The sequence below is a fragment of the Solanum stenotomum genome, chromosome 11, assembly GCF_019186545.1.
Source record: "Solanum stenotomum isolate F172 chromosome 11, ASM1918654v1, whole genome shotgun sequence".
In the NCBI taxonomy this organism is placed as follows: Eukaryota; Viridiplantae; Streptophyta; class Magnoliopsida; order Solanales; family Solanaceae; genus Solanum; species Solanum stenotomum.
The window spans coordinates 5,718,901-5,746,030 of record NC_064292.1 but is presented as its reverse complement, the minus strand read 5'-3'; the positions used below and the strand labels follow the sequence as shown (position 1 = coordinate 5,746,030).

General features: G+C 31.8%; 5 protein-coding genes across 5 annotated transcripts; 1 reads left to right on the top strand and 4 right to left on the bottom strand.

Moving 5' to 3' along the window:
* Window positions 1-2,955: 2,955 nt before the first annotated feature.
* LOC125844695 (transcription repressor OFP6) lies at window positions 2,956-3,539 on the bottom strand. Its single transcript, XM_049524023.1, has one exon. It carries the CDS (start codon window positions 3,523-3,525, stop codon window positions 3,094-3,096), a length of 432 nt encoding a protein of 143 aa, XP_049379980.1. The 5' UTR covers window positions 3,526-3,539; the 3' UTR covers window positions 2,956-3,093.
* Window positions 3,540-7,554: 4,015 nt separating this feature from the next.
* LOC125844376 (uncharacterized) lies at window positions 7,555-9,601 on the top strand. Its single transcript, XM_049523680.1, has 3 exons — window positions 7,555-7,894; window positions 8,330-8,521; window positions 9,367-9,601. The coding sequence occupies exons 1-3, from the start codon at window positions 7,670-7,672 to the stop codon at window positions 9,523-9,525; spliced, it is 576 nt and encodes a 191-aa protein (XP_049379637.1). The 5' UTR covers window positions 7,555-7,669; the 3' UTR covers window positions 9,526-9,601.
* A 317-nt stretch (window positions 9,602-9,918) lies between these two features.
* Window positions 9,919-15,288, bottom strand: LOC125844375 (transcription factor E2FB). Its single transcript, XM_049523679.1, has 14 exons — window positions 14,830-15,288; window positions 13,258-13,438; window positions 12,955-13,014; window positions 12,682-12,767; window positions 12,488-12,576; window positions 12,305-12,359; window positions 11,990-12,042; window positions 11,853-11,903; window positions 11,684-11,732; window positions 11,517-11,582; window positions 11,343-11,419; window positions 10,986-11,208; window positions 10,669-10,735; window positions 9,919-10,479 (listed from the first exon to the last, which is right to left on the bottom strand). Exons 1-14 carry the CDS (start codon window positions 14,983-14,985, stop codon window positions 10,346-10,348), a joined length of 1,347 nt encoding a protein of 448 aa, XP_049379636.1. The 5' UTR covers window positions 14,986-15,288; the 3' UTR covers window positions 9,919-10,345.
* A 928-nt stretch (window positions 15,289-16,216) lies between these two features.
* On the bottom strand, window positions 16,217-19,733 carry LOC125845336 (uncharacterized). The gene is made up of 2 exons (XM_049524824.1): window positions 19,630-19,733; window positions 16,217-16,570 (listed from the first exon to the last, which is right to left on the bottom strand). Exon 2 carries the CDS (start codon window positions 16,541-16,543, stop codon window positions 16,310-16,312), a length of 234 nt encoding a protein of 77 aa, XP_049380781.1. The 5' UTR covers window positions 16,544-16,570; window positions 19,630-19,733; the 3' UTR covers window positions 16,217-16,309.
* A 776-nt stretch (window positions 19,734-20,509) lies between these two features.
* On the bottom strand, window positions 20,510-23,323 carry LOC125844698 (50S ribosomal protein L27, chloroplastic). The gene is made up of 4 exons (XM_049524026.1): window positions 23,232-23,323; window positions 21,617-21,890; window positions 20,884-20,985; window positions 20,510-20,812 (listed from the first exon to the last, which is right to left on the bottom strand). The coding sequence occupies exons 2-4, from the start codon at window positions 21,881-21,883 to the stop codon at window positions 20,627-20,629; spliced, it is 555 nt and encodes a 184-aa protein (XP_049379983.1). The 5' UTR covers window positions 21,884-21,890; window positions 23,232-23,323; the 3' UTR covers window positions 20,510-20,626.
* Between the last annotated feature and the right edge of the window lie 3,807 nt (window positions 23,324-27,130).

Here is a 27,130-nt window from a genome sequence, read left to right as displayed (position 1 = left end):
CGTAGTTTATAAATATATAAATTTTATGTTTGAATTCATAGAGAACATTAATTAGTTTAATCTTCATCCTTCGAATTACGCCAAATATATTGAAACGAAAAGAGCATTTCATTGAAGTATCGAGATACTCGTTTTTGGACTTTGGAATATTATTATTAGAGATAAGGTTAACAAGGAAGCACGGGGATTCCCACGTTATTACATTGGAGTTTAGAATATTTCATTTTGATAAATGAGGCATCATCAAAATATTTCCCCTTCAAACATAATATTATTCGATTTGAAATTTGATTGATTTGAATTATATCGAAAGATCACTTTGAAGGTAAACTGTTTTCTATTTGTTGTAGAATGTTATTTGGTCGGGACCACTATTAAAAAAATGTTAAATAGACTAGTAATTAACATTTCACTTAAACTCTAATTGATTTTCTAAGTATATATTATTATGGGTGTAGAAAGATCAGATTATTTTTCTATCTTTTCTTGTGGGAAATAAACAATAACTAAGGTTAGGTGGAAACTAAGGAATTTATCCATTTTGTGAGAATTATCGAATCATAATTGATGAAAAGAGATTTGCTTTCGCAATGAAAAACCTGTAACTTTCCTAATTTAGTATTTACAAATGAAATACTATACTACGAACAAAATTGCACTTTTAATCAGAGATACTCAATTAAAGATTGTGGTGAGTTTGTAAGTATCGATTAATAAGCCCTATAAATATATAGAGCCACATTTAATATGAAGCATTTGTCCCTTAGGAAATGGGCTTTTCAGCTTCTAGGAGTATGAGATTTGGGCTTGAGAGGCACCATAGGAAAAGCCCAATATTTTGTGGTCATGGAGAAGCCCAGTATTGCACATCGGTCTACGAAAAGAAAGATAGAAATAACGTTTACTGGTCATTACGAGAGCTATTACGAAGGAGACCTTCAGACCTAAATTCTAAATCATGTAGAGTCAAGCGTAATCGCGATACTACAATTTAGGCCACATTTTGCAAAATTGAACCGAGGTTGTTTGGCTACATTTATAACTAGCATTATAAATAGATTTTCCATTTTACTTGAAAAAAATACCTTCACGTTGTTAATTATTACTCACTCTGTTTCAGTTTAATTGGCATTTTTTACTTAAAGTAGATTTTTCTTATTTACTTGTTTATTTTAGCGATTTAGAGAGATTCGTTAGTTTCTTTCAATATTACCCTTATAATTTAATAACACTATATAAAGTATTAGCATTTAAAATTTGTATCCAAAGCATGGTATTAATAAGGACAATTAGTTAAACAAATCCCTAATAAATACTTTCTTAAAATTTGTGTCGAGTAAAACAAAACAGAAGATAGTATACATGTTTTCTTTTTATAATATGCATTCAAGAAGAACTCTTGATGTTTGATTTTGTTTGATAGATAACAAGTTCCTTAAAAAAAAGAAAAATATTTTTTTCTAATAAGAGTACGTAAACAAGTTCTATAAATGTCATTTCAAATTCATTATCTACTCATCAATCCACACCCCTTGATCATCCAACCCCACCATACTCGAACAACGAATCTCACTCGCCACCTACACTATATATAAATATTCTAAAAGTAATATTTTACTTATTTACTTCTAATTTTTTTAAAAAAATAATTTTTCCTAACAAACACACCCTTTTATGGATAAAAAGGAATTAAACCCTATGTCCCACATTTTTTCATGGTTAATGTAAGTGACAATTAAGAAGGAATATGATGCATATGAAAATGAAACATAACAGCAAAATAAGTGAAGAAATAAATTATGAAACTTAGACACACAACTACTACTTATTAATTAAAAATTAGAACCACAGTCTTCACAACAAATGTACACCATATATATAAAAAAAGATAAATTCTTTTTAAATTTAAACAAAAGATGATTGGTATATCGGAAATTCGGACGGTATAAAAATCGAATCGATCAATTAATCAAATCAAAAAAATATTATTGAGTTATTAAGTTAATGTTTTTATGGTTTTATAAAAAATATTATTGAGTCATAAGTTTGATATTAAATTTTTAATAATGGGTTATTGATAAACCGAGACTCATTAAGACAATAGTAATTTACTATTTTAATATCAATACATTATTAGTTACTACATTTGATCTTTAGCCTTCAATTCACGTTATACTTTTAATTGTCATATTTTCGTTTTTTAGAGTCAAACTATAAGAACTCTGACTAACATTTTACTATGTATTTTTTCATCATATCGATATGTAAAAAATTGCAATTTATAGTACTTTTTGTATAGTTTTTGAATGTCTAAATTTTTTATTTAAAATATTGAATTGATGCAATCTAATTTAATTTTGAAAATTAGTCAAATTGACTTTCGAAAAGCACAACACGACAAATAAAAGTGGACGTTGTACTTGAATAATTCCTTCATGTTAGTTACTATTGTTTATATTTTATGAGCATTCCGTAAAGCTATATTATTGTCTTGTCGCGCCAAATTATTAGAGAAGTCATATGATTATTTTATGCACACTTTCTTATTGGTTAAACCGAAATCGAATCGTTAAGGACCAAAAACTGATAAAAACATCTTATTGATTTGGTTATTAATATAGCGTATTTAAAAATAAAAAATCAAACTAATAATATATAAAATTGAACCGACGAATAATATATTATTTATTTACCGCAAAATATCAGGAAAATTAGATATATACTCTGTTTGATACAATTTTATTTGGTTTTTCAATATAGCTTCTTCTTTTTTTAGAGAAAAGAAAACATATAAAAGTTCATCATAATTAAAGATTTATTAAACCCAAAAAAAAAAAACAAGATATAGTTTATAAGTTACTCATATTTTTAATATTAAGGTCGTAAATTTTAAAATATAATAATTATCCAATACTATTTTTTCAGAAATTCATACAACATTTTTAAAGAATCCGATTAACATAAAATATAGGATATATATTACTCATAAGTCATATCAGATTCTCCAATCCCAACATGCTATTATCTAATATTTTCGAAGAATTCGAGCAATTGAGCGAGACTTCACCCAAAAAAAGAAGAAAAAAAGTTAAATTAGGATCCTACTTGGAAACAATTTTTCCCATTATTCCAGATCTCCATGAAAGCTTGAACAATAATATCATGATGAGAAGGCGAATTCAGCTGTAAAAAACAATTCAAAAGCTCATTCAAATCATCGTACGAGTAAATCTCCTTCTCCGTTATCATCTGCAACATCGATTGCCGGAAATCCCCAAACGGATCATCAGAATCCTTCACTACGGCCACACTTCCGACGATCTTCGCCGGCAAAATCGTCGGAGATGGTGAATCTGAATTCGAGGTTGAAGATGAGTGAGAATTGGGCTCGGGTTTGGGCCTGGGCTTGGGTTTGGGCTGAATAATTTCTGATAATTTGGGCTTGCTGCAGCCACAGCCTGCTGTTCCATTGGAAGTAATGCAATTCCATTTTTTTTTGTTTTTTGATGACATTTTTGAACACATTTTGAAGAAGAAGAAAAATAAGGTGTTATATAGAAGGAAATAAATGAGTTAACTTGTGATATAATGTTTCAATTTTTATTTGGTCAAATTAATTAATATTATAAATATTTAGAAAACATTAATGGTCAAAGAAAATATTGTTTTGACTGTTTAATATAATTGACCAAAAAGATGGAGATAAGATTCGTGTATGTTTTGGAAAATTTTTACACAAAACACATAGTGCTAAGAATTAATTACATCTAATATCTGGTCTTTTCCAAATTTTACACAAAATACAATTTATACATTCCAAAACGTCCTCGTTTCGGATACATCACTCAATACATCGGTACATAGCGTATGTCCCTATACATCGCATAAAGTGATGTATATGATCGATACATCGCGTAAAGTGATGTATCCGAGAATAGGAGAGAGTGGAAATTTTTGTAATTTTTTCAAATGAGAGGAAATTTTAAAGAATATTGTAAAATAAATTGTGTATTTAGGTAATTTTTTTTATATTTTATCCTTTTTATATCTAATTACCCTACGTATGTTATTATTATTAATGTTCAATTTTGGTTTTCTTTGAACAGAGAGTTTTTCTAAAACTGTCTTTCTAATGTAAGATAAGAGTAAGACTACATAATATTGTACCCTTATAAGATTTTGTATATTGGTCATTTCCATTTATTTATTTGATCCATATGGGAGGAAAAAGGGGGATTATATTGAGGATTTTTTTTGCATTTTTTTTTTTCTGGTCTCTTTCTTTTACGTTTTGTCTAAGGATATGGATGAAGAGTGGGATTTGATGATGTGAAAAAATAACTTTAAAGTATAAAAGTTTGTTTGAATTTTCAAGAATTTTAATATTACCTTGTTATTTTTTTAGTTATCATATTATTTGTTGTTATTCTTATTCTCTTTTCAATTGATTCTATATAATATACATCACATTTATATATTTTATTTTGAATAGATTCTCAACTTTAAAAAGAAGATTTGGACAAAATATATTTACTAAATAATTTTATTATAATTAAATTAAATCTTCATACTATAAATTATAATCCCAACATACAAATCAAACAAATTAAAACCGTGTGTAGAACTTAAAATATTTTTAATAAATTTGTGTCAATTTATTTTATTAGATTATCCAATAAATTTGCCGTAGATAACAAGTAAGAGAGACGTGTATAATAATTGTGTAGAGCTAGGTAGTTGACTCTTTAAAGGTAAGATGGAAAATATATATCTAGCTAAGCTTATTTATACTCTCGATAAATATTAAAGTACTTACTATAATACCTTATTTTGATATGATTTTATAAATGAAGGTTGGGAAAAAATAGAATATATACGTACTTTATTTTTATCTTATATGAAATAAAGTTGATTTTTGATTTTGATATACATTTTATTTAAGAAAAGTAATTTTAAGATTTCTAACGAATTAACCCTGAAAGCTTATATTAATTATATAGTATATTTTTGCCATATATATATGTGTGCAAATACCAAAGAATAATTACAAACGCAATTTTTTTAAAGGTTGGATATGTAAATGGTATTTGATTACACACGCAAGTTTCAATTATCCAATATTTAAAAATTTAATATTATTATAAAAAATTTAAGACAGTGATTGATTGTTTTTTTTTTATTGTAGGGATTAAGATGTGGTTATTTGTGAACCAGGAAAAGGGCTAAAAATTATCTGAACTATTTGAAATAGGTCAATTTTATTCTCCGTTATATTTTTTGACAAAATATAGGTCTCATTATTAGTTAACTAGCTCAAAATGTCCTTTAATTAATTAGTCAAGTAACTTTTTTAAAAAAAAACCTTTCAACATATAGCTGCTTCAAAACAAAATCAAAAAATTCAATTATGTCCTTAAATTATTCGAAATTTGATTTTTTAAAGACATCACCCAAAAGTAATCGATAAACGTTATATATACATAAATATTTTTCTTAATATAGAAACATTATATATACATAAATATCTTAATATAAAATGAGAAATATGAAGAGTGAAGTAAATTACAAGTAATACATGATTTGAAGAGCCCACTGATAGGTCTTTTTATTATTCTATCGAAATGTGCATTTTTTATAGGAAAAAATATATATAATGAGAATAGGGGAGTGTTTGGTGAGGGGAAATATTTTTTGAAAAATGCTTTTTAATAGTTTTTGTATGTTCGGTTTGTCTAATTATGTTGGATCTTTTTAAAACAAAAAATATTTTTTAAAAAAATTAGAAAAATGATTTACATAATTGAAGTAGTGAATTTTTTTTTGATAAGTGACCTTTTAAGTTTAGTGTCTCATCTTCCTTCGCTATCCCCGAACTCTCACTCCATCTCATCCCACTTTTGCTATCTCCGAACTCTCACTTCATCTTATTCCATCCTTATAATATTTTATTTGATTATATATAATTGTTCTTGAGATAATATTTTTGTACTTACTTATAAACATTAATTTTTTCTTCAAAAAAAACATTTATCTACATTTTCATGTTCATATATCATTAATTTGTTGGTGAATGAGCTTTACCTATTACCAAAATTTTGCTAAAAGGAACAATAGCTATGTTTTGCAAGGTTGTCTTTTCTTTTCACTTGATATTCAATATATGTTTTGAAGTTTGATTAATCTGAATTTACATCGAAAAGTTTCATTTTGAGAGATAAATTCTCTTAATAAAGATGATTATATACTCACGGTTCAAACTCGAGACCTCTAATTAAAAATTAAATAGTACTTGCAATTTCACTACCATCTTTAGTGGTATATTTTCAAGATTTTGTTTGCTTTCTTAATAGTTAATTTACTTCTGCTTAAGGCAATTTTTAGATTAGTTCTCATTTTCAATTTCAAGTAATGCATCAATTTAGAGCTAAGTTGTCTTCCAAATTGCAATCAATTTAGTCATTTAATTTGTATAAAATAAAAGGGGAGAAAAAAATTATATAGAGTAATTTTGTCACTCTAAAAATTTTCACTTCAAGAAAATAGCAAAATGTAGTTCCCTTCATTACTAAGCAATGTTTGATATTCATTAAAAGAAAAAAAAAACAATTCAAATTATCAGGTCCACTGATAATTATTTAAAATTGAGTAGTAAGTTATAATAATGAATGTATAACTTACTATTCATAAAGTTTAAATATTTATAAGTTCAAAACCAAAAAAGAGGTTTAAAAGTTTCTAGAAGTTCAAAACCAAAAAAAATAATAATTATGAGGTTCAAACATTTATAAATATAAAATCAAGAAATAATTAATGGAATTTAAATTTATATACGTCATTTCATGTTTTAAGTAAGGATACTTTTGTTTAAATTTTACTTTTCCATTAAAGTGCGACTATTTTTCATTTACTTTTCAAATGGTGGCTAAAAACTCATGAGAAACCCAAAAACTGGTTATCCCTCCTGATTATTTGAGAAAAAAAATCATAAATAACGGTAGTTTAAAGGGGTAATTACGAGCATAATTATAATTAGCTACAATTATTGTATTAGTTGAATATCATTCGTATCAGGCGAAAGAATTGTATTTTGACATCAGATATCAATTTTATCAACTAAAAATGCTCAAAGAGCTGCCTCGACGCGCATGTATATTGTATATTTACTACATAACCCAAAACATAGTTATTGTTCATAATCTTTTAAAATTATACTAACTATTTATCATAAATACAATTAAATATTTGCCACATCACGTAATTTTTCTTAATCTTTAGTATATGATTGGACCAACAAAGATTGCAATCGAGTAATAAGTACTCTTTCATCTTTAACCACAAATCTCGAGTTCGAGTCTTATTGAGGGTACGGAGTCGGCATGAATTCAAATTTTAGTCGAGTTCTAACGTAGATACCAAACACGGGAAAAATCTTTCTTTCTAAAAAAAAAATATGTATGATTGGACTAGGCCCAAAAAAGAAGTAGGAAGCCCAATAGTAAGGAATATAGAATATCTCCATTTTTTCATTTGTTAAAACAAAGAAAGGCTAGAAATAAGGAAACTTGTCTTTCTCTCCATCTGATTTTTTTTTTTGTTTAACTCTCCATTTGAGTCCACTCCTAAAAGAAGAAGAGAACTAACGCCACGTTTGGATAAACTCAAAAAAAATATGGCTTCTGCTTTGCAAATTTCTTCTCAGTATAATAGAATTGCTCTTTGTTCTTTATTTCCTGTGTTTCCAAATTTAAGAAAACCAAACAAGGTACTAAATTCAGGTACCTCAAATTCCAATAAAAAGTTTAAAATTAGAGCATTGAAGGAGAAAACAACAGAAGAAGTTAAGTCTGCTGAGGAAATCACAAAGAAATTTGGTCTAGAAGCTGGCCTATGGAAGGTACTCTTCTTTTCTGTTCGGATTTACTCGTCAAATTTTGACTTGAGATATCTATTAAGAAAAATAATAATTGATATAGTGAATTTATTATTTTATCGCTATTAATTGATACTCCATCAGTCCCTAATTACTTTACTTGTTGATTTTGATAAATCAAGAAAGACAATTTTTTTTTACCTATTATACTATCAATTAATTACTTTGAAAAATGTTTAACTTCTTGAAAATATTAAATTTTTATTAATTATTTTTTTAATAGGTGTGTCAATTCAAAAGTGGACAAATAATTAGGAACATAGGATTAATAATCAAACCATATTAAAATTACTATGGTTAAGTGAAACAAAGAGGTGAAAAATATGTTAATTAATTGTGGTTGATTAAGGGTGCAAACACGTATCATGCATTTATTGTTAATATATTAAATGATTTCAGATATTTAGCTCAAAAGAGGATGGAGATGAAGAGAACAAGGATAAGAGATCAAAAGGGGATCAAGCAAAAGAGCTTTTGGCAAAATATGGAGGAGCTTATTTAGCAACTTCCATTACTCTCTCATTGATATCATTTGGTCTCTGTTATGCTCTCATCAATTCTGGTGTTGATGTTCAATCCTTGCTACAAAAGGTACACTTTTTCCAACACAAACTTGCTATTAAGTTTGGTTTGAATGAATTAGTAGAAAAGGAGGAAAGAGATATAATGTGTTCTTGCACCTCCAAGGTGTGTGGCCTGGCAGCTATGCTGCTCGGGGCTGGTTCATGTCAGATCCTCCAAAAGAATGTTTTTTTGCACCTTTAAGGTGTGGCATGGTTCAATGTCTATGCTGCTCTGGCTTTTCAAAACTATTGTTAGGTGCGTTTTGGATTCCCAAAAGTAGTGCATTTTTGAAGGATAGCAACATATTTGAAGAGCGTTTTACATTCCCAAAAGTAGTGTATTTTTAAAGGATAGCAACATATTTGAAGAGTCCGAGTATAGTCTGGCAGTCAATGAAATTGGAATAAAAATCGAGATAATATCTCAAATGGTCACTCAACTTTGGTTTTTAACTCAAAAGTCACTCAACTATGAGTTTTGCTCTCATAAAGTCACTCAACTATGATTTCAACCCAAAAGTCACTTAACTATGTGCTTTTCTCTCAAAAAGTCACTCAACTATTGAAATTTTAATTAAAAAATCAAAGTTGAGTGACTTTGTGAGAGAAAAGTTCGTAGTTGAGTGATTTTATCGTGTACTGATGAACAGATGCATGAATACCATGTGAAGCGTAGGTTGGCATGTTACAGCTGCTATTACTACGTCTCAATCTCAAACAAGCTAGGATTGGCTAGTATGAATTCTCGTTGTCCATATTGCTCCATTTAAACTCATCTCAGTCCCAATATTGCAAGCATTTTGACTATACGAACTCATATATATATTTTGCAGGTGGGAATTTCTAATAGGAACTCATATATATATTTTGCAGGTGGGAATTTCTACTGATGAGACTGGTGAGAAAGTGGGAACTTTTGCATTGGCTTATGCTGCTCACAAAGCTGCATCACCTATTAGATTTCCCCCTACTGTTGCTTTAACACCAATTGTTGCTAGTTGGATTGGAAAGAAAGTTGATAAAGAGAAGTAAAACTAGGTTGATTTTGAACACAATTTTGCTGCAGATGTAATATGTGTGTTAGTAAATACTACAGGTTAATTATCTTACTAGTATTTGATTGTTATAGCCAAGTATAACAACACTGTTGATAAGTGCAAGATTTAGCTCAGTATATAACTGGAAATACAATTCATCGATGTTCTATCGTTCTTCTCAATTTAGCCTCAGTCCACAAAGTATCTCACGTTCGTGCTAGGATTGGGAAAGTTCTGCACCCCAAGGGGGTGTAGTGCAGGCAGTAAGATAAAAGCAAGCATCAATGGTTGATTCCACGACTCAACAGTTTACTATTGCTCCAAGTCCCCCTTTCTCAATAGATGCAATTTGAGAACTTGAATAGCAGAAAAGCAAACTCCAGACACATTCAAATGTAAAAAGAACTGCAGCAACTAAATAAAACTTGTCCAAAGTATGAGAATAATCTAGGCTAAATCAACCTAATTATATTGTTAGAGCTAAGATCATAGAAAGCAATGAGTTATACGATACACAAGGCAAGATATCGACAGCTTAACCTACCGACTGTTGCTGTTACAAGTGCAATCTAAGTATATCTAAACTGTACAATGAACAACCGGCTCGAGTCTTGCAATATCTTGAGCCTCAAATGCAACAGCTCTGGATGCACTTGTTCTTTCCTTTATAGAGTTCAAATGGCTGTACAGGGGATTGAATCTAATGTAGAAGCTTTTGTTCAACCAATAATACAAGCATCATCGTGCAGATGGAGCGGCATTCATCTTTTAGAAAACTAAACGAGAGCATCCATACAAGCACCAGCAAATACCATTTAGCACCCGGCAGTGTTAGCAGCAGAAGGTACTTCAGTTGTGGTGGGTGGTGGAGTTTGGGCTCTTGGGGTACTGACATTAGCGATTGAATAATCTTCTTGAATTACATCCAACTCGTTCCAGTCAATAGCAGCTATTTCCAAGTTAAGGATGTTACATTCAGAGAAGTAATTTCAATAAAAGTTCAACTTCGATGCACAAAACAGGTAGCCTAAAAAGGTAACTACATGTAACTGTCCATAATACATCGATAGTGTTCGAATCAATATATATAAAGTTAAATCCTTTTGATAATAACAGAAAACAGATTTCAGAAGGATACATTCTGTCCTCCACATGTCAGTGATGCTAACATCTGCATCTGACAAAAGCCAGTAATCTGCTTCGTTCTGAAAGATTGAAAATAATTAGAAACTGAAAACCATAGTTATTCAAATCCTAAATTTTATCATAATAAATATGATCGTGTCTGAAACATCTATTCTTCAAGGAATGGCAAAATGCAAATGCTTTATGGGTCGTACTTTCTTACTTTTGCCCGGCATTCAATAGCATTGCAATTATTTAATAATGCCCATGAACAGTTAATGTAATGCTTGCAACGAGAGGTTAATGCAATGCTCGTAAACAGTAACTTACATCAACATCTGGAACAATCTTCATGATTCCAGTCATAAAGTCCTGTGAAGTACCAACTTCTGAACGCACATTTTGATTTTCTTTTCCCTCCATGCCAATATCAACTTCTTCATTCTCCTCAGTAGCCAATGTTGCAGTTGCATTCTCATTCAGACCAGACGTTGAAGGCACACTTGGGGGTGCCTCAACAGCATTTACCTCCTCAAACTTCTCCTCAAATTGACTAAATAAAACACAACAACTCTAGTTTCAAAGATTGAAATATATCCATTATACCCCATATAATGTAAAAAGATTAGAAGCACCCTCCCCTTCTCTCCATCCTGGATTCATATTGTGCTAAGAAGCAGCAAATACCTGACTAGGTAAACATCAATGGGGCCCATCGTGCTCCGTAACACTATTCTGTATCTCCTTTGTGGATAATCAACAGCCTATTAGAGGCAAGAAGGACATGCTAAGATATGTGGAAGTGATTAAAGGGCAAGAAATGGAACAATATTTTTTCTGTAATAAGGAGATATAGGTTACCTCGTCAGGGTCTGGAACTTCTAAAGTGGTACCATGTGGAGCTTTAATTGCTATCAATGTTTCATTCTGATCAAACCAATCAATTTTTAGACTAAGCGGTCAATTATTGAAGGTTGCATTTAGAAAGAAAAGGAATGGAAAAATTGGAAGGAGGGTTAAAATATTACCTGGAAACAAGGTAAGCTCTTGATATCATCTTCAGTGACGAAAAGCCATCTTTGAAAAGAAATTTTCAGGATATCAGTATTTAAGAATGAAGAAGAAAATGGTGAGCAGCTAAATCCATCAAAAATCACATGAGCAGAATGTTAATTATATTTAAGCCAAAGATGCTACCTTTGATTATTTTCATCTTCACTGAGGTCCCTTAAACTTTCCTGCATTTCTCTGAAAGAAGCGAACAATAACACAATGTAAGGTCAGAGATGAAGCAAAGCACTGTTGGATTTTTGTATTACAAGTTAAGAAGTTACCTTATCTGGTCATCTAATCTATGCTCTTCAACCGTCAACTTTTCCACTTCTGCCTGCAAGAGTGCAAACTCCCGATAAGAGAATACCATTAAAGATGTTACTAGCAGGTCAATGCAAGTTAGCAGCCTTCAGCAGAGGAGGCACAGGTTAAAATTAAGAGCATTGGAATGCTTAAAACTGTTGTTTTGTGAAAAAATAGAGGATCTTTTCATCAGTCCGAGCCCCTTTTGCTCAAGTTACTTCACTTTTAGAGGACAAATGTGTAAACTAAAAAACATTAAGAAATACAACAGGCGTTGGAGTAATGGTCCTTACCTGTAAACTTGCAACACTCTCGTCAGCTTCTCCTGGTTTCGAGACACCTTGACCCCTACATAATAATGTTTAAAATCATATTTTAACTTATGTTTTCTCTGAATTATCCCGAATCGCATTATAAATATTGATAATAAGCAACTGAGCAATTTATTCAAATTGGATGAGTATCTCCGCCCATACTTCCACTGGATCCTGTTCTTGAGTTTCTTTTCTATCAGCCCAATGCCTTCCAGGACATTTGTGATGTCATATATACGCCTTTTCTGCACCTGTTATAAGAAATAACCACCTAAACTGGTAAGACCTCATCAGGCATAGTAGCATCAAGATTCAGAATACTGTCTTCTGCATTGTTTGAATAAATTGAACTTCACCTCTAATGTATCAGCAGCTTTATTTAGATCAAGCATACCGTCTTCTGCATGTTTGATTAGATTGATGAACTTCTTCGTTAGAAGACCTGAATGGAAATCAAGAGATGCTGTTATAAGTACTAGTTTAGTATATAGCTCTTCCATTTAACAGGTAATTGCCAGAGAAGTATCCAATAAACCACAAATATGTAACACTTTAGAACAACTCAGGCATTAGAGAAATAATAGATTAAAGGACAAATCAACAATTATGTCATCAAAGTTTTAATTTACCCAGGGAGCTATCATATCGACAAGGACCAACAGGAGTAACATTATTGCCTGAAGGGGATCCTGTAAATTCAATAAGCAAAAGTTAGAACTAGTAATTCTCTGCTTATATAAATAAGGTTTGTCTCAGAAAAAGTGAACAACAAAGATAAGGATTGAGAGAGAGAAGGGTATGAAAAGAAGCAGCAGCAGATAATCTACAATTTACTGGCTTGCAGAAGTAAGATTGCTATACTGAATGCTCCATTGAAAGTACATGAAGTACACTAACATTTTGAATGAAACATTTTTCTCAAAAATCCTCACCAACGTTGAAGGTAACAGCTTGAGAAGCAGATCTGGCCTTTGAAGTCCTAGGAACTTTCTGTGCATTTTTTCCAGATACTGGTGTCTGTATGGGACTGTTGACATTAGCATATCCAGAAGCTGGATTCCGGTCACCAACCCCCTGTCCATAATTTGCTGCTGCACTCTTCCGCTTCAGTGGCTGAAAAAGACAATTGAGTACCCCAAGCTCTGTCAGCAAATTATTTTAAAGATTTAACCTAAATTGTGTCTGAAAATGAAATTGATATATAAATGTGAACTTGTCAACCGCATGCATCTCCTTTAAATTAGCAGAGGCTAAGTGCAAGTTTCATTTTAAATTAACAAGTATTTCGCATGAACAATGGCAAATTAATCACATACTATCAACACTTTGATTAATAAGTGAAAATTAGTCACACTGATGGTCATACTAACAGTTCATAGCTTGGATAGCCGAAGACGGATGTATTGTTATGGAAAAAACAGATGAAACAACCATCAAATAGCTGCTCAGTGCGAGGATGTAATGAGACCATAAGTTCATTGGTTTAAACATTCCCCAAAACCAATAAAAGGAAAGAGAAAAATTAAATTAGCGAATATGCCCGATAAATTAGTCTTCCTTAAGTTTGGTGGTAGATTAAATACTACCAAATCTTCCACTAGATCAAGGTTCTAGAGACTCGTATCAAAAAGAATATGTCCTATAAAACCTAATAAATAGTGTGCTACATCTGAAACATTTCTCAGATACTTACGCATAGTCCCTTTGAAACATTTCTCAAATGCTTTTCCGATTGGAGAAACAAGTTGAGCTCAATAAAGCTACTATGACCACTATACATCCAAAATTCAACAGCACATTTAACACAACCAGTTCCTTGATCCATTTTATACCACTGGCACTCAACAATAAAGTAAACTACATCACAGAAAGACATACAGCATAGGAAAATGGAGAGCTTACAAGAGCCTGAATTGTAAAGCAAGAATTCCAGTCAAAGCCACCTCAAAACTTCACTTAAACAGCACAAAACCTCAATTTTTCCAGTCGAAAATCTTAACCAACGATCAATAAAGCAACTTTCACCATTTAATATCCAGACGCCAACAACAGATTACACATAAAACTGTTCATTTATCCCATAAACACACCTATATTGCATCAGTAAGGCACTAAAGAATCACAAAGAAAGCTCACTAGTCTCGACATCCAAAATTCAACAACATTTAACACAACATGTTCCTTGATCCATTTCTACCACTGTCATTCAACAATAAAGCAAACTACATCACAGAAAGATACACAGCATAGCATTACACAATTGGAGAGCTCACAAGAGCCTTAACAGTAAAACTACAATTCAAGTCAAACCCACCTCAAAAGCTTCACTTAAACAACACAAAACCTCAAATTTTCCAGTCAAGCATCTTAACCAGCAATCAATAAATCCAATTTCACCATTAATACCCAAACTCCAACAGCAATTTTTACACAACACTGTTCAATTTACACCACACACATATATTACATCAGTAAGACACTAAATAACAGTAAAAAAAGCTCACCGGAGTCTTCACAACAATTCCAGGGGGTTCTTGAGAGCAACAATCAACTGGTTCTGTGGAAAACCGGTGGTAGTCGCCAAACACCGGTTTAATCGACGAAAACTGAAGCTGACGCTTCAAAGATTGTTGCTGCTGCTGCTGCTGTTGGGGTTTCATGATCTGCTAAAATCTTCGTTCTTGAACAACCCCACCTGCTATAAACTCCCAAAATTCCCAAAAAAATCTATCTTTTTTGTTTTCAGTGACAAAACAAGAGGTAAAATTGATGAAATTGAAAGCCCTTTTCGATTCTTGAAGTTTTAGGCATATGGGGTTTGGCAAAAAAGTGGGAATTGATGGAAAAAAAGGAGAATTGAGTGGAAAAAGATGAAGAAGATGAGATCTGAAATTGGGAAAAGGGAAAAAGAAAATAGCGGGAAGAGAGAGAAAGGGAAGAAGAAGAAGAAGAAAGAGAGGGAATTTGGTTCGGATATATAGGTGGAGGGAATTTGCAGTTATTTGTAAATAAAAAAAATACTATATTATAAAAATTAATTAATCAAATTAAATAAATGGTACTTTAGTACTATGTTTTTTTTTTAACAATATGATATGCAATTATAGTTTAATCATATGGTTAAGAAAGTTTGGATCTAGTTTGCACCCTCTATTTTCACATGTCAAATTGAATTCTATGGGCTCCATAAAAATTTATTTATTGATAGAGATTTTAATATGTTTAGTTAATCGGTTAAAAAAAAAGTTACTTGCATAGCAATAATCATATATAGTCATCAATAATATTTGTGTCATTATAAATACAATAATAAGGGTCTATAGGATTAGGGATATGGTTCGATATGGCTTGTCGATTTGTAGATATGTTAGAGAATTATTACGATATTCATTATTGATTATTAGCCATTAGAGGTTAGGTTATCGTTTGAATTGTTAGTCAGTTTTAAATCAGAAGTAAGTCGCACTAGATTAAACAATTATGAAAATAATCTTTGAAACCTACTCAACAAAACTAAAAGGAGGAGCAAGATTCACGGCACTTGAAAAATATATCACAACTTTGTATAATAGCAACATACCCGATGAAATTCCATATGAGAGGTTTGAGAGAATAAAGTATATCTAGACTTTGTCTATCTTATGGAGATATAGAGGTTGTTGCCAACTAATACGCATTTGTGCTGTTATAGTTGGCCTCCTTGGGTGTTCGAGTCATGGGAATAGACTAACCTTGGGGGAAGTGTTCTCTACAAGGTTAGTCTATTCCATGACTCGAACACCACAACCCTCTGGGGGAAAATAGTTGCAAACTCATACTAATAAAGTCACATAGCTCAAGCATACAAGTAAATATTTGACAAGATTTCCATTCATAAATCATACCACTGCTCAGCATCTGAATCTCACTGTACCAGTACAGAAAACTAAACATCAATTTGAAGTTTATACATGTTCTTAAGAGTATTGCAGTTGATTTACTCCATTATTTAAGTAGACGAGCAAGGTCGGGGTCATCTAAGCTGACATCCAACCATCCCTGTAAGCGCATGTATTCTATGTAATGATCGGGTGGCCTTACAGCACGAGGGTTTCTTGGAGTGAAGCCATGAATCCTCTCGAGGTCACGAGCTAGCCATCGAACGTATGCTTGATCTAGAGGAGGCACAATCTTCAAAAGCACCTCATCTCTCTCCGGCTTTGCTGGCCTATTTCCCATCACCGGTCAACTTCAAGAACCTGATGACTGATGCAAACAAGAGACAACGTGGTGAGACAAAAAGGGATATGCTGAAGGTTAACAAACACTAAACCACAAAGAGAAGAAGAATAAGGCATCTCAATGAAGCAGAAGATAAAATGAACAATAAACATGTGGAAGGAGGAGCTGTGTCAATACTTTCAGGAGCAGTATAGAAAGTAAGAACATCTTGGCAGCATATGGTCAATATCAACTTTCTTTTTTCTCAACGCAACAAATCAAAGGCTTCAAGGATAGAAATGCTTAAAGTTCAGAGCAAGAGTGTGAAATAATCAACATAGATGTCTACAAGTAGGATGATTGGACCAATCTAAGTTGCTCCGACTCTTCAAAAATGCCAACAAGTGCGAGTCGGATCCTCCAAAAGTAGCTTTTTTGGAGGATTCAACACAAGTGCGACAACATTTTTGGAGAGTCCAAGTTTCATGGGCACCAATATGATTCATTGCCCATGCAGCAACAGTCACTCTATTTCACTTTCAGCAATCAGCATTTTTCTACTGGCTGTGTTGTAATGACTTTTGAGAACAACTTGATCAAGCATATACAGAACCTGGTCTAACAGACCTATTATATAACATTAAGAGCAAGATAGGCTTCCAAATATCATCTTGGATAGCTTGCTGGTCTTATGGTTCTGGTAAGTACCATTCCCTAAATTCTGAGTCTCTTTGCAGTCAACAGGCACTAGATTCATAATTCAGAGAAATTGTTCAGAGTTTTCCATTTTTATTCTTGCTTTGGCGTAAATTTACCAACAAATTTTCATTTAACAGTTTTCTCCCCCTGGGGCGGCTGCGGATCTACACCACAAGGTATGGGTTCGCAGAATCCAGTAGAGGTTTGGCCCAAACTATGTAATGGTGTTAAGAAATGAAATTCACTTAATATGTGTGAATTAGATATCTATCCCGAAACCAGTCGTTGTAGTGTACTAAAATCAAGAACCCATAGACTTAAAATCTTGGATCCACCTCTGCTTCTCCCACCTGCCACCCAAAAGAAAAGCTCTTCAATTGAAATGAATCTGCTTAATTTGCAGAATTCTCAAGTATGCTTGCAGCTGTAGTTAGCAATAAGCTTTAGAAGGACTTACTTATATGTATCTTTTTATCAGTAAGTTTTAGTGGGATTCTCTTTCAGCAGAAGTTAGAAGATAAATGCAGTACCTAGTCCCGGTTGCAAGTTGAGGGATCTACAAATGATTCTACAGATTATTAATTTTTTGATAACCGTGGTGTCCGGGTCAACTTGCTTCCATGGGATACCTGCTACCTCCCACCAACAACAAGTATAAGGTAACTCTGTCCACCGAGGCTTGGACAGATGTCAAATGATTCTACAAATAAAATGCCAAGAGATCGAAAAGGGGTAACAACATGATAAGCAAGAACCAGGAGATGGAGTATTCCATCTTCATTAAATAATATATGAAAGAACTTGCAAAAAATATCATATCAAGCACGTAAGATGATTGGCAATGGCTGAGATGGCAACCAGTGACTGTATTCTGTCCCTCTCAATCTAAATACAAACTAAAACCTGCATCAAACATAAATAGGTACAAATGACATTATGACTCAAGAGCAGCTCAATCAACCTGCTGATTAGAGCTATCATCAGTATAGGTTCGGACTATGTAAGCCACAAAAAGCATCTTGCACTGACAAATTCTACAATTGCATCATTTTCCTAATCTAAACGTCTATTGCTATATAATTTCCAGTCCAGTACCTTCTTTTATTTTATTAGTACATTCCATATACAGATGGTTTTAGGTTTCCCTCTTAGAATTTGCCCATGGAATGAAAAAGCTTATGTAACTAAAAAAAGGTAAAAAAAACTCGGGCACAACCCAAGCATACAAACTAGGACTGTTGTAGAATCCAATATCACAATATCAAAAACAGTCTGAAATTATCTTGGAAGTTTAAAGAAGGGTAACAAGCTGAATGTAAGAGATCTTAAAGGAATTCAAGACTAAGGCTCGTTTCTCTTTCACCATATTAGGATGTGCCAAAGTGTACCAAGTATAAAAATGGAAAGCAATGACCATAGAACTAACTATCGACATAACAACTAACAAGAGTCTTATAACCAATCCAAAATTTACTCCGATCATCACCAACACAATTCAGAAAAAAATACATTTTTGATAGTAAGTCTAGAAAAGGCTGATTGTGATTTTGGCACTGTTCGGTATGACTAAAATCATTCCCCACAACTACATCATTTTAAAATTGTTAACTTCAAATATAAGAAGTTATGTTTTGGTGTTTGGTTACTGAAAATATTTTCCATCAAAAGAGGAAAATGACTCTTGACTTATCTCATAAGTCATGTCCTTTTACTGCTATTTCAACTCTTACTCCATATCGCTAGCTCCAACCAACAACAACAACAACATACCCCGTGAAATCCCGCTAAGTGGGGTCTGGTGAGGGTAGAGCGTACGCAGACTTTACCACTTCCTCGGCTAGCTCCAACCAATGCTTACATATAATACCCACAACTTATTTTTCCGAAAAACATTTTCCTTCATGCCTAACACACCTAAATGGAAAAAGCACCTTTAGTCCTCATTACAATTATCTCTTGCTCCTAGCAATACACATCACATTCACTCTTCTTTTCAAGATTACGCCTAACATCATCAACCCTCCTCCATAGTCTCATTCACAAACTCTACCTCAAAATAGATTCCACAAACAAGGCCTTACACAAACAATTGGTGATAAAGGGAGCACGATTTAATCAAAAAGGACAAGTCTTTAAACCACAAAGAAACAGAAATCAGAAAAAAATCAGTATCAATGACAATATAAACTCTAGTATGTTCATCAAAATTGCAGTCAGCTAAAATTTGGCTAGTCAATAGAATTGAGAACCATAAGTTTTTAGTCAGAGGTCTCATGTTCGAAACCCCTTATTGGCCCTTTTGACTCGAGCTTGTTCACAGGACTTGCCTAGTGCGATTTACACTCGACTCGAGTAACACATATTAGAACTAAATTTAAAATATGAGAAGAGACAGATGAACTCACCTGATGAAGAACAACCAGAATCGCAAAATCCTCTAGAAAAGGAACAGAGGAATGGCTGCCACAATTTTGTTTTGCAGCATTTTCGGGTTCAAGTCGGTTTCCGGGTCGGATCTCAAATATTGTTTTTTCCTTTACTATTTACATTTTGTATATTTGTTTCGGGATTGGACTAATTTTGGTGTTAGATATAATGTATAATAAATTCATGATAAAATGTAGGATTATTTTATCCCAAGTTCAGTATGAGATATTAGGTAGTTTCTGGATTATTTATCCCACCATTTTCGTCATAGTGATGGGATAAGTTATCTCATATACATAGTGAAATAACTTATTGCAGAATAGCTTGATCCCAACCAAACGACCACTAAAAGTTTAATTATGGTTATGAGGGATAAGATAAATAAATTTATCCTATTTCATAGGATTAGTTTTCTCATGGTATGATAAGATAACTTATCCTATCGTTATGGTATAATAATGTAGTATAATACAATCTTGTCATTTATCCCAAAATTAATATTCCTTCTCATACCAAATGAACCCTTATAATACTCATTTTACTTTTAAATATACTCTCATTGTCCCAATTTATATGGCAGGAATCGAATTTAGAGAGTTAAACAAGTTTAAATTTGATCATGAATTTGGACATGATGGAAGGAGGTCTTTATATTTGACTCAAATTGTCAATTGGACCATTTTACATATAATTTTTCCGAATTGAACACTTAAACTGAATGAAACTTGACCTTTTAAACTCTTTTGGCTGTGCTATTGTACCAAGCTGCATCTTCTGAATCATATATTTCATTCTGTACTCATACAAACTGTGACAAAGACTAATGCTTTCAGTAACACAATTTAGTGATTTACAAACAAAAGACAACAATGGCAGAAACACAGTTTAGAAAATGTGCCTGCATATGTGTTCCCAAGTAACTACTAGCAATAACCAAAACGACAACAGAATGTTTAAAAAGTCGAAAGACCATTATCAGCAAGTGGTTGTAGGATTATCCTCGGAGGATTCAGCAGCAGAAGCAACTATCAACTGAGGCTCGGGGATGACACCTTCTCTTCGTGCCTTTCTACGTTCACGTTGTAATCTGAAGGACTCTCTCTTTCGGTTTCTATAGCTGTTGGGGTTTTCAGGTTGCACCTCACGTGGATAAACACTTATCTGTACATTCAGTATACGTTAATAACACTGGTGTACCACATATCTACAAGCAGTAAGCTAAAGAACTCAACCTTTTTTCTGTCGGGCCCAAACTTTTCAAATTTGACTAGTCCATCAATCAAAGAAAATATTGTGTGATCTTTGCCAAGTCCAACATTCTTTCCTGGGTGGAACTGGAAATATCACCAAGAGGACGATTAGTAATCATCAAGGAAACAGAATAAGCATCATCATATTGTCAGAAACGAAGAACAACTCAAGTCGGATTTATATACAAGTGTGCAGCCTTAAAGTACCAAAAGATTTGCATACTAAATTTAGATAAATGACTATAAGTTAGAGCAGATTACAACTGTGCTTGTCATTTCTTTAAGAGGACTTCTAACTATGTCTTCACGATAGATCAGGTACGAGAGCTCAGAACCTTAAACCTTATAGCAGTCTATTACTTCAAATGACAACAAGATAAGTATCCCCTTAAACCTTCCAATACCTTGTTTTGTACTCAATCTAATGCCCTTTAGATGATCCACATATTTCCAACAAATAATATACAATCCAAATGCAGAAAGCTAGAAGAATGGAGCAGAGATATTGACACGATGTCAGGACCTAGTATGTTTGTGAGGTATTGAGCAAAGAAACTGGAATTATACTTTACTTGGGCGGGTTTGTCTGAATTCATTTCAAGCACCATTAATCAATCAAAAGAACTATCAGAACTTCCACAGTAAATATGAGTTTTAGGCAAAAAAAATAAAAATAAAAATAAAAGAGGAGACCCAGAAGAAGTAAAATCAAAACCTTTGTACCGCGCTGGCGAACAATTATAGAACCGGGCTTGGCGACTTGGTCACCATAAATCTTGACACCAAGCCTCTGTCCAGGAGAATCTCGACCGTTCTTAGTGCTACCTGCTCCTTTCTTGTGTGCAGACTCAATTGTCAATGGAGATTTCAACGGGAAGGAAACGGAGAACTTGGGGGGAATGGGAAGTGAAACCCCGAGGAGAGAATTGGAAGATAAGGAGAGTCCTTTGAATGAGGAAACAAGACTCAAACTCACTGCCATTTTCACGCTGCAAAGAAAACAAAGAAATTCAGTAGCCTCTCGCGGCACTTACTCTCAGAGATGAGAGGCCTAAAGGAAAGGGAGTGATATTTAACAATGGGAAATATGAGCATAGAACTACTAAGAGGACAAAACTATTACCATAACAACTACCAAGAATCTTATAGCCAATCTAAAATTTCCTCTGATCATCGCGAACACAAAATGGATAAAATATATTTTTATATTAAGTCCACAGAAGGTCTGACTCTGACTTTAACACTGCTTGGTATGACTAGAACAGTAGAAGAGTAATAAAAAATGGTTCCTAGAAATATTTCCTAAGAAAAAATGGTTTCCATCAAAAGGGGGAAATAACTCCTCTCACTTACGAGATAAGTCATTTCCTATTACTACTATTTCAACTCTTTCTCCTTATCGCTCGCTCCAACCAGTGTTAAGATAATATTGTCATTTCTTAATACTCAAAATTTTATCAAAATATAATCCAATTTGCTGAGCTTATTATCAATCTTTAATAATGCATTTAACTTGATGATAAAACAAGGAGGAAAACAAATAAAATGTTTCAAAAAATACATTTCCCAATCCTATATACTGAATGAATTGATGTACTAAAACACACACACCTAACCAGAAAAGTACTCAAGTCCTCATTACAACTATCTTTACTCCATTCTATATCTCTTGGATATCAATACACATTACTTCCACTCATTGCTTTTTTCAAAATTACACCAAACATCAAAAACCCTCCACCACAAACGCATTACACAAACTCTACACCAAAAAATATTCCGCAAATAAGTCCTTACGCAAGCAATTGGTCATAAAAGGACCATATTTAATCATAAAGGACAAGTCTTTAAACCACAAACAAAGAGAAATCAAAGGAAACCAGTATCAACAACAACATAAACACTAGTGTGTTCATCAACATTGTAGCCCCCTAAACTCTAGCTAGCGGTCAATAAAGTAGATTGAGAACCATAACGTCTCAAGTTCAAATCCTAGTGAAACATAAATACTACTCCCTCCATTTCAATTTCCAATAGCAACTCTTCAATTCTACCTTTCCACATTTCATGTTTGTTCACCATACAAGATTAAAGAACATTTTGGTAGATTCTACGTATCATTAGTTTAACCCCACAAGATTCACAAAATTTCTTTACTTTCTTACATTATTTGCCAAAGCCAAAACCAGACTAACAAATTGAAACGGAGAGACTAGTAAACCAAGATTTGCAAGACAGCTAAAATTAACTACATTTTCGAACACCCAATTAGATATAGTACAAGAAAAAAACATTGAATTTACAGAAGAAGGGGAGAGAGATGAACTCACCAAGGGGATTATGGAGCCACAATGGCAAAATCCTCAAAAGATAAAAGATAAGAGAAATGTCAGCCATCCTTTTTATAATATACTTGACCCGTTTTGAATTGGGCTTTTAGCTTGTTTTCGGGTTACTTTAAATATTAACATAGTGGTTTTGTTTATCGAACATAAGTTATGGACATAAATTAGTTTTGCCTATAATACATAAGTTAAAACATTTTCATCGAAGTTATAAAGGGAAATAATGTGATTTTGAATAGTAAAATAAAATCTTTTTTTTTCAGATATCTTTTCTCTGAAACTAAAACCCAAGTGAGTGTTTTTATATTTTCGAAATTGTTTTTTTTTTTTCATATTGATATTCTACGAAAAGTGTTTTCGAAAAAATAAAAACATATTTTAAATTTTCTGTCATGGTTTTCATCGATAAAAATTCATACTCCTACTTACGGACGTGTATAATATGATTTTTCGATAAAAAGTATTACAATAAATTCTTTTTCATACTTCCATATAATGTACAGTTATGAATGTCAAAATGAGCCTAAATATATATAACTCGTCTAACTCATTCAAAAATTTATGGGCGGAGCTCAAGATAATTTGAATTGGGTCAATTTCAACTCATTTAAGATGTAACCCATTTAAAAATCATATTTAATTGGGCCCTATTTAATCTTTAATTTCAACACATTTTAAGACTCTCTTTTTTGCACATTGTTGTAATGTATGTTCTCATACTGAGGGTATAAATTACTATCTATTTTTATATCTTTTAGGATTTATCTATTCACTAGTGAATATGTCCGCGCTTCGCGCGGTGTAAAATAGATATATTTAAATTTAGTATACCCTCTTTTTTATGAAAATAAAATAACCTTTAAACAATTTAAACAATATATATTTGAGTGAATTAGTAAATGTGATTTATTTAAAAGATATATTATGAAATATATAGTGTATGAGGATTTTATTACGTTTATACCTCTAGTTCCTTTTTTAATTATGCTATAGAATCTATATCCATATGAACCATAAATATGTGAATGAACTTACATCTTTACAGCTGCATAAGCATTTTTCTTACAATATTTAAAAAAGAAAATACAAACAAGCTCTACAATACTTGAATTCGCATTATTCGAACTTCAATATAAGTATCAAACAAAAAAATTCATAAATTACAAAATGAAAAATGAAAAAATGATAATAACAAAGACAAAATTACCAATAAAATAAACTAAAAATATCACTTTTATTTTGCCTATAAAAGGTACTACATCACTCTTCCATAAACAAATTTTATACAAATTATAAACATCAATGAATTTACTAAATAACATTCGTAGGGTAACAAAAGGAATGTATTCATCAATATATCCAAGAATTACAAATATAAATATTTTTATTTATAATTTCTTGTTATATAAATAATACACATAGTATTAATTAATTTGTGAAGTATCATGTCTTCAAATTTTAGTCTTTAAATCTTTATTAATATTTTTTACATGTATTCAATCATATCTTTTATTTATTTTGTTACATAGTGCTATATATAAAGTATGTTTTCTTTTATATGGATTTTATATAAGGAAAAATTACTTATATACACACATTTACTTACCTTAATATCCATTTATCCCTACCTTTTTTAAAAAATTCAAAAATCCCTTATTCCCCCAATTCATAAAATCTTTCGGATACATAAATATTTCACTCTTATTTTCAGCCTACACCCACGTTTTCCACTCCCCATTTCACTCCTTCATTTTATCCCTAAATTCTCTCCACTTCGTTAGCAGTTACAATTTCAAATTCATTTTGATTTTCAGAAAGTGTCTCTCTCAAGTTTATCAATTAATCTATTTTTGAATTTCAAATCTTTTCTGTTTTCAATTAATGATTTCAAATTATTCAAGAGGTAGATTTTTTTCCATCACATCAATTTTTGATTTCTTTTATTATTATTTTTTAATTTTTTCATCTTAAAAAATAAAAATAAAATTACCTCAACCCCTTGCCCTCATTGAAATCTTATTGAACCTTTGCAATTTTAGTTAATCATATTGTTGTTGAAAATTTTTCTTGAAAAATATTTATTTTCTTTTAATGTTTCTACTATTGAAAAACGTCCAAAAAAAAAAGTTGGATCTGCCATAGCACGGCCATCACTATCAAAGATACAGATTTTTAATGTATCTTGTTTATTTTGAGTCTTAAATTAATCTTTATTAGTGTTATCATTGATCTGATAAATCACTGGTACAATAACCTTTGTTTTATGCAGTGTATAATGTTCATATTTAAGGTATTGATACATAACTCTAATGTTGTTGAATTTTTTATTAGTGTTTATCATGTTCAATATAAATGTACTTATACATAAACTTTGTGTTACTTATCACAAACACAAAAAAGAAGCTATTTTGGAACAATTACATGTATAATGTATTTTTTTTATTTTAAAATATAGTATTTCTCAAACAAAATAAGATACATAAATAATAATGTATCATACACTAATTTTTTAGTTATAATACGTAAATTCAAATTTATACTAAATGTATCTGATACATAACAATTACCAAACAATAATGTATCGATCTCAAACTTAAAATCTTATGGGCAACACTTTCTTATTTAATGTATCTAGTAGAAATACAACACTTATCAATTTAAATTGAAAGGATCTTCATGATCTCAAACAAATAAGATACATAAATAATAATGTATCATGCACTAATTTTTTAGTTATGATACGTAAATTCGAATTTATACTAAATGTTTCTGATACATAACAATTACCAAATAATAATGTATCAATCTCAAACCTAAAATTTTATGGGCAACACTTTCTTATTTAATGTATCTAGTAGAAATACAACACTTAACAATTTAAATTGAAAGGATCTTCATGATGTATCTTCTCAAAATTTTTGATAATTTTGAATCAAAATTGAAAGAATCTTCAATGAACTAGGAGAATAATTTTGAAACTCAAAATTTTCAACAATTTTGAATCCAAACGGAAAGGATCTTCAATGAACCAGAGAAGAATTTTGAATCTCGAAATTTTCGACAATCTTGAATCAAAATCAAAAGGATATTCTTTTTTTAAAAAATAAATTACCCAGTCTTATCTCTAGGCAGTGTTGTATTAAGCAAAAAGATACAGAGAGGGGCTGGGCCACCTCAAATACAACACATTTTGTGGTGATCACATCACCATTGATAAGCCAGAAGAGGCTGAAAATAGCCAAGCTTCTGGCAAAATTACCACCTAGCTAACAAAAAGTTGGCCTTGTCAAATTTGGATCGAATACAAGGCATTTGTCACTTATCAAGTTGAAAGGGGCCTTTAGAGGTTCTGTGCAAATCAAAATAGGAATATACAACTTGATTTTGGTCGGTGCTCGAGGCTAGTTTGGCCAAACTATCAGCTACTTGATTGCACTCCCGATAGCAGTGCTTCACTTCAAAGTTTGTTGCATTCTTGATCTTTAGCATCTTATCGATAATGTTCATCGAAAGGATATTCGATAAACTTGAAGATTCACAAAAGAAATCGTTTGTCCAATAACAATTTCATCACTTTTGTATCCTTCATAACTCACCTCACTTATCCAAAATTTCGATAAAAGTTTTTATGAAACAGAGAGAACGATGAACAAGAAGAATAAATTTAGGGTGTGTTTAGTATGAAGGAAAACATTTTCCGGAAAATGTTTTTCAATTTTCTCATATTTGGTTGGGTTAAATGTTTTGGAAAATGTTTTCCAAATCAACTCATTTTCCTCAAATTTAAGGAAAATGACTTCCCTTCAAAACTTAAGGAAAACATTTTCCAAAACTCTCTTTCAACTTTCAATTAAAAAAAAATTGTTGAAAAAATCAATTTATTT